Source organism: Sturnus vulgaris, chromosome 30, assembly GCF_052056855.1.
Source record: "Sturnus vulgaris isolate bStuVul1 chromosome 30, bStuVul1.hap1, whole genome shotgun sequence".
Lineage (NCBI taxonomy): Eukaryota > Metazoa > Chordata > Aves > Passeriformes > Sturnidae > Sturnus > Sturnus vulgaris.
Window position 1 is genome coordinate 2064127 of NC_142272.1, and position 7307 is coordinate 2071433.

At 64.0% G+C, this 7307-nt stretch overlaps 2 protein-coding genes across 2 annotated transcripts in view; both read right to left on the bottom strand.

The window, feature by feature from the left end:
- Positions 1-753: 753 nt before the first annotated feature.
- Positions 754-3086, bottom strand: LOC106862694 (chymotrypsin like elastase 1). The gene is made up of 8 exons (XM_088180634.1): positions 3038-3086; positions 2858-2940; positions 2665-2765; positions 2287-2412; positions 2065-2201; positions 1509-1654; positions 987-1136; positions 754-886 (listed from the first exon to the last, which is right to left on the bottom strand). The coding sequence occupies exons 1-8, from the start codon at positions 3084-3086 to the stop codon at positions 869-871; spliced, it is 810 nt and encodes a 269-aa protein (XP_088036760.1). The 3' UTR covers positions 754-868.
- A 3893-nt stretch (positions 3087-6979) lies between these two features.
- Positions 6980-7307, bottom strand: part of LOC148220847 (bridging integrator 2-like) — a 3401-nt gene continuing 3073 nt past the window's right edge. The window contains exon 6 of the mRNA XM_088180635.1: positions 6980-7069. Within this exon, the coding sequence (XP_088036761.1) occupies positions 6980-7069 (90 nt within the window). The remainder of the gene's footprint in view (positions 7070-7307) is intronic.

The window sequence follows — 7307 nt, forward strand, 5'->3', positions numbered from 1 at the left end:
TCCCCAGCTCCCTCAGCTGCTCCAGCCCCTTTCCCAGCTCTGTTCCCTTCTCTGGACACGCTCCAGCCCCTCCGTGTTTCCCTTGATGAGAGGAGCAGAACTGGACACAGCCCTCGAGTGGCTTCAGCAGTGCCAGGTGCAGCCACTGCTCCTGTGGCCACCGCAGTGCCGGCAGAGCCATCTTGTCGTGCTCGGGTGTTTTGTTCAGCAGGACACGACCAAGGGGTGAGAGGAACCCCCGCTGGCCGCTGGATCCCTCCAGCAGTGTCTGTTCTGGGTGTGAACTGGAGTTTGGGGCAGGCTGGTGCTGGCGGTTTGTCGCCAGGCTGGGGGGTTGTGGCACAGCCACAGGATGCAGCTGAGGGGTGAGGAGGTGGCAGTCCCCGAATCGGACATCTCTCATGGCCAGGGAGGTCAATTTGGGAAGGGAAACGGAGCAAGTGGCAGGGAAAATCCCGGTGGGATCGCCCCGAATCCTCTGTGTGCCCCCCCATATTCCCAAGGACCCTTTTCCTCGCTGTCCAAGAAGTGGATTTGCAGCACTGTCCCCTTTTCCATCATCCCACAGATGTTCGGGCTGCCCCGACAGCTCGGAGCCGACTCCTGGTCGCCAGGGCTCTTCCCTGAGCAGTGAGGAGGAGGAGGAGGAGGCGGGGAAGGGCTGGTGCGGGAGCTGGGAGGGGAGGAGGATGTCGGGCCGGAGGAGGAAGGATCGGCGGGCGCGGGACGAGGCAGCGACAAGGGAGGCAGAGAGGCGGGAGGAGAGATTTTATTGCGGCCGGCTCGGGGGCGAGAAGGCCGGAGCGCGGCGGGGGAGAGTCAGGGGATGTCCATGGGCGAGGGGCAGCGAGCGCTTGTCCCGCTGCGCTCAGTTCTGGGCGATCACCTGGAAGGGAGAAAGGGCCGGGCTGAGGCGAGCGGGGCCGGCGCAGCGGAGCCCGAGAGCGCCGGGGCTGAGCCCGGCCCGGCCCGGCCCGGCCCCTTACGCTGTTGATCCAGGAGACGTAGGCAGAGACGCGGGTGAACACGGTGGGTTTGCGGAGGACGTTGCAGCCCTGGCTGGACACGAAGCTGGTGACGCCGTGCACCTGGTACTGCCCATTGACGGCGCAGTGCAGGGGACCGCCGGAATCGCCCTGCGGAGCGAGGAGCGGCGTGAGCAGGGGCACAGGGGGCACAGGGTCTCACAGGGGGCACGTGGGGGCACGGGGGGGACAGGTGGGCACAGGGGGGCACGGGGGGCACAGGGGGAACAGGTGGGCACAGGGGGGCACAGGGGGCACGGGGGTCATGTGGGGCTCAGAGGACCACAAGGGACACAGGAGGCAGAACGGAGCGCAGGATGGCACAGGGAACACAGAGGGGCAGAGCAGGGCACAGGGGGCACAGGGAGCACAAGGGGGGCAAAGAGGGGCACAGGGTTTCACAGGGGGCACAGGGGAGCACAGTGTGGCACAGGGGGCACAGTAGGGCACAGGGGAGCACAGGCGCGGGGGCCGCGGCCGGACCTGGCAGCCGGAGCGCACGCCGTCGCCGCCGGCGCACACCATGGTGTTCTTGACGGTGGAGCCCCAGTAGGAAGCGCTGGAGCAGGTCTGGTAGTCCACGACGGGCAGGTAGGCCTGGAGCAGGACGCTGGACAGCTGCCCATTGCCTGCACGGACCCGGCGCCGGTCAGCGCCGCCTCGGAGCCGCCGGGCGCCGCCACGGCCCGGCCAAAGCAGAGCCCGCGGCCCCGCAGAGCCCCTCTGGCCCCGTCCGTCCCCCCAAAGCCCAAAGCTCGGCACGGCCCGACCCGGCGCTGGGCACCCGCGAGCCCCGAGCCCTGCCCCGGACCCAGCCCCGAGCCCAGCCCCGAGCCCTGCCCCGGACCCAGCCCCGGACCCAGCCCCGGACCCAACACCGAGCCCAGCTCGGAGCCCGGCCCCGGACCCAGCCCCGGACCCAGCCCCGAGCCCAGCCCGGGCCGAGCCTCCCGGGGCCGCCGCGGGCTCTGAGAGCTCCCGCGGCTGCCGGCGCTGTCCGGGCTCGGGGCATTCGGGGCGGGGGGAGCCCGTCACTCACTGCGGGTGCGGCCCCAGCCCGTGATGTAGCAGGGGTAGTTGTTGGGCAGGATGGTGCCCTCCTGGGGCAGCACCGCCAGCTGCACGGCGCTGTTCAGGGTGGCGTAGCCGCTCAGGCGGAACAGGGCGATGTCGTAGCTGCCGGGACGAGGGAGAGGATGTTACACGGACCCCCCCAAATGCCGGCTGGGCTCCCCCCGAGTGCCCGTCCCGCGGGCGTTACCCCGCGGCCACGTTGTTGCTGTTCCAGTAGGGATGGACGATGATCTTGCTGACGCTGAAGATCTGCTCGCTGCCCTCGTTGCTGTTGAGGTTGTGCTCGCCGGCCACCACACGGTAGTTCAGGTTACTGGCGGCAAGGTGCAAAAACACTCGGTCAGCCCCAAACTCCTCTCACTCCGAGCGAGCGCCGCTGATCCGGGCGGGTCAGAGCGGGGAGAGGATGCTCCCAGAGAAGCCGCACGGAGCCCCTGCCTGAGGAGCCCGAACGCCCTCCAAGGGCGGCTGCTCGGCGTGTCGGGGCAGCCCGAATTTCTGCTTGGAAAGGGTTTTGGGGGAAAGGAGCTCTGCCGAGAGGAGGAGGGGTCCCCGCCGTGCTCACTTGTTGACGCAGTGGGCGGCAGTCATCACCCAGTTCCTCTGGATGAGGGAGCCTCCGCACGTGTGGTACCAGCCGCCCTGGGAGTAATACTGCAGGGAGATCTGGGGAGGGGGCGAGACACGGGCGGGGCTGAGCGCGGGGTCCCGGCGCCAGCAGAGCCCCGGGAGCGGCCGTGGGAGCCGGCAGGACCCACCTGGTAGGGCCAGGCGTGCGAGCGCGCCTCGGTGCCGCCGACCACCCGCTGCACGCCATCGACATCCAGCTCGGAGCAGCGCCCTGGGGACAGAGGGCCGGCGTCAGTCCCCACCGGGGGGTGAGAGGGGGGGGTGTCAGGAGGTGCCGAGGGAGGCCGAAGGCTCCGGGCGGGACTCACCGCACAGGGCGAGCGCGGCGAGGAGCACGAGCTGCAGCATCATCATCATCCTGGAGCGCGGGGTCCGCGGTGGGAGCGAGGCGCTGCCCCGCGGGCGCTTTAACGGGGCCGCGGGAGGAGGCGCGGGAAGGGACCCAGGTGTCCCGGCCCCGGCCAGCGGCCTTGGCCCCTGTGCCAAAGCACACACGGCGCCGAGGCCGAGGCACCCCGGGCACACCCCGAGCGTCCCTCGGCTCTGCGGCCCAGGGAGATGCTGCCCTGCGCTGGCACCTCCTGCTCCCGTGTCCCAGAGCCTGTCCCGCCTCGGCTGCTGCTCTGCACGGCCTCGCTTGGTGCGATGGTTCCCAGAGGTTGATCCAGCACTGAGCGGAGCCGCAGCGGCCCCGGCCTGGGGAAATGGAGGCACAAGCCGGGCACGACCTTCAGCCCCTCCCCGAGCCCCCAGCACGGGCAGCGCTGGGGCAGGGCCGGGGCTCGGCCTCCCCGCGGTCTGAGTTTGGGGCACAATGAAGCAGCGATATGCTTTGGAAGAATCCCTGGAGTTTTGGCCAAAACTGTGTCGTTTTTTACCCCTTGAATTACCAATTGAGGCTGTTTTGGTGAGGGCGGGGACTTTGGCCCTCGAGGCATTGGCAAACAGCATTTGGCATCACGGGGCTCATGGGGTGACCCACGTAAAACACCTGAATGAAGTGAAAAGCACCTGCTGCAGTTCTGCCCTTATCTTCAAAGAAAACGTGAGATTTCACAGTTGGTTCTGTCAGCACGACAGATCCCCACGTTTGGGGTCGGCATGTTTGATCTGTCAGCACCAAGGGCACGCGGCCAGGGACAGCAGCAATGGCTCCACCCCACACAGGGACACCCCAATCCAACACTGATCCCCCGGTTGTGCACAAAGAGACGTAAACTCATTTTTGGGCTGAAAATGTGGGATTTGTAGAGTAATGCGATTTTTGGGGTTGTCCTGTGCAGGACCAAGAGGCGGACACAACTTGTGTCCTGTCCAACTCCAGATGTTCCACAACTCCTGGTTCCCAGTGGGTCCCTTCCATCCCAGGATATCCATGATTCCGTGAGTTTGGACACTTGGACAACACTCCTGGATTTTGGGGATCTTCGGATCTGTCCATTGCAGAACCAACAGGTGACCTTTATCATCTTTGCATCTCCCTCCTCTGGTTATCCTTATCTCCAAGGAAAACATGGGATTTCACAGGACCACAATCTCCAACTAATCCCATGTTGTTTGTCAGCACCAGGGCCACGCGGCCAGGGACAGCAGCAATGGCTCCACCCCACACAGGGACACCCCAATCCAACACTGATCCCCCGGTTGTGGCACAAAGAGACGTAAACTCAGTTTTGGACTAAAAAGGGAATTTCTAGAACCATAAGAGGGTGGGATATAAAGTGAGTGTGGGGAGCTCAGAAGGTCCAGAGACAGGATTTGTCTAAAATAAATCATCTCTTTATTTGAGGTTGTGTGTCCAGGACAGTTTCTCCCCTCTCCGGTCATGTCCAGGAAGATTTCCCCCCCACTATGAATGAAACGGCAACAAAAATGGCAGCTACAGGAGTTGGCATAGACAAAGAATCTGGAACACCTGGAACCTTCTTCAGAAAGATTCTGTGGTGCCACCCTGGGAAAACTTTTCCTGCTCAGCACAAGCAGAATCGCACCCACGAATCATTATCATTTAATAATAACAATAATAAAAACAAAAATCCGGCTTCCTCCCCCCTCCAAATCCGACTTGATTCCTAAGGCACAGATCCCAACTTCTCCCATTGCCCGCCAGGGGCCACCGCAAGCCACGATCCCCCCTCGACGGGAGGAGCCCACGGTCACCATCCTCCTCCTCGCCGGAATTTCCCGTCCAGATTCCGCATGTGGGGAGGCGCATCCACGTTTGTAACGCCCGATGTGAACTGAAGAGTCTCTGGCTGGAGCCGGGGTGAGGAGGACGAGCAGCGGCTGCCGAGGAGCATCCGCAGGGGCGTCCCCGCCACCAGCGCTGCGTTTCGGGGTCCGCGGGGTGAGGGCAGAGCCCGGCTCTCAAAATACGAAGTTCAGTTCGAGGCAACCACGAAATGCAGCATATTTAAGGCTTTCACGTCTTAAATTAAAGCGAACAAGGAAGTTTTTTTGGATCCTGGTTTCCTGAGCGTGGCCGGGGCAGGCCGGGGGCTCCGCTCCGCTTTAGGTGAAGGACCAGAGCTGGTGCGGGTCCGTGAGGTCGCAGGGAACGAGCGCCGGGTGCTTCCCCCGGGCCGTCAGACACAGCCCCGAGGCCAAGTTCTTGATCAGCCGATTCTGCCGAGAAATGACCCAAAGGATCAATGAGCGGCCGAGGGTGAGCACGGGATGTGCCCGAGTGGAAACAGGGCCGGGGGAGCAGCACCGCGGCGGGCACCGTGCCCAGGGGCGATTCCCGGCACGGAGGGGTCTCCTCACCTGTGCCAGGTCCCACTCCTCGCTGGCGGGCACCCGGCCGGGCTTCCCTCGGAACTGGCACTCGCCCAGCTCGGCCGTGCCCGCGCCCGCCCGCAGGCACAGCTCCTTGCCGATGTTGTGGCGCAGCTCCCGCTGGCTCGTGTACTCGAAGTACTGCGGGAAGAGCCAAGCGGGGCCGTCACTGCCGCGCCCAGGGAGCTGATCCCCGGGGAGATGATGGGGAAATGATGGGGGTGGTTTGGGGGCCCACCTGGTTGCCCCCCAGCCCGTGGCAGGGGTACATGATGAGAGGTTTCCCACCGTGGTTGTTCTCCCCGACGTCCAGGCAGCTCTTGGTGCCCTCATTTTTTATCTGTGGCGTGGGGGAAAGAGAAGTGTTGGGAAAAAGAGCGGGGAGGAAAACGAGGGAGAGAAGAGAAAGGGGAGGAGAGGGGAAAAGGGAGGGGAAAGGCGAAAGGGGGTGAGGAGGGAGAGGGGGGGAAATGAGACGGGGCAGGAGTGAGAAAAAGGTGGGGAGAGGGAGGAAAAAAGGTCTCAGAGGAGCCAGCGTAGCACTCTGGTTTGGCTATGCAGGCTCTTGGGTTATGGCTCTGCAAAACACGATCCCCCCCCCGCAGCGCCGGGTCGGGTCCCGTGTTCTTCCAGGACACGAGGAACGCCCGAGCCATCGCCTCCCGGAGCCAAAGGAAAGCCTCCCGGGCTGAGTTTCAGGAAATGAAGATGAAAGAAAAAGCTGGATGGGATCCAGCACCCGGCACCCGCCCGGCTGTCACCCGGCCGTGCCTGCTGCTGTCACATCACCCTGGCTGAGGAGGGGCAGGCTCAGGATCCAGCAACTCCCAGCCTGGGGAAAAGGCCTTTTGCAGCAGCTCCATCCACAGGGATGGGGCGGAGTTCCCATCCTGCCTGTCCCGATTTCCTCAGGGATGGGCCGGAGCCCCTCACCCTGCGTGTCCTGTCCTCGGGGACTGAGCTCCGTGTCCTGCTGTCCGCAGCTCCCTCAGGGACGGAGCCAGCCCTCCACACCCTGCCTGTCCCCCCCTTCCTTGTGGCTGCAGATGGGGTCCTGCATCCCGCCCGTCCCCAGATTCCTTCGGGATGAAGCTGGAGCTCCAAGTCCCATCCCCAGCTCAAGTTTTTCCAGCCCTCCCTGCGCCAGGACGGTGTTTGGGGCTCAGAGAACTTTTGGGCCCTTCCCCCGAGTTTAACCCAAATCCACGTTGCCGCGGGTTCCCTATTCTGGAGCTCACCCCAAACCCGCTCTGCCGGATTCCAGCTTAGCCGGAGTCCAAAGCGGTGACAGGTGAGGTGACAGACAGACACTGTGAGCGGTGACAAATGTGGCAGCGCTAACCCTCCCCTCCCCGGTTTAATGCAAAACCCCCAAGCCCAACCTTCGGGCTCTTCTCCTCGTTGCTGTTCCCAGCCCAAGCCCCCGGCGCTCCCGGCCATCCCGGCACTCACCGCTCCGTAGAAGGTCGGGGTCAGGTCGGCACGAACATCTCGGGGTAGACGTTCTGCAGGTACCAGGTGAAATTCCTGCAGTGCAGCCGCTCCGCAGCCTGCGACGCTCGCTGATGTCACCAAACGTCTTCTATGGTCGGGAGAAAATGGAACTCACTTCAGAAAACAGCAGGGAAGACCCCCCAAAACCCCTTTCTGGCTGGGAGTCACCCCAGCTTTGTCATCATCCTCATGGTGTGACCACCACCGAGTCCACAGGTGACCCCACAAGTGTGGGGGAGTCACCTGGCAGGTAGCCACAGGCTCCCCCAAGAGCCCGGAGATATTTTGGCACAAAGTTTGATGTTA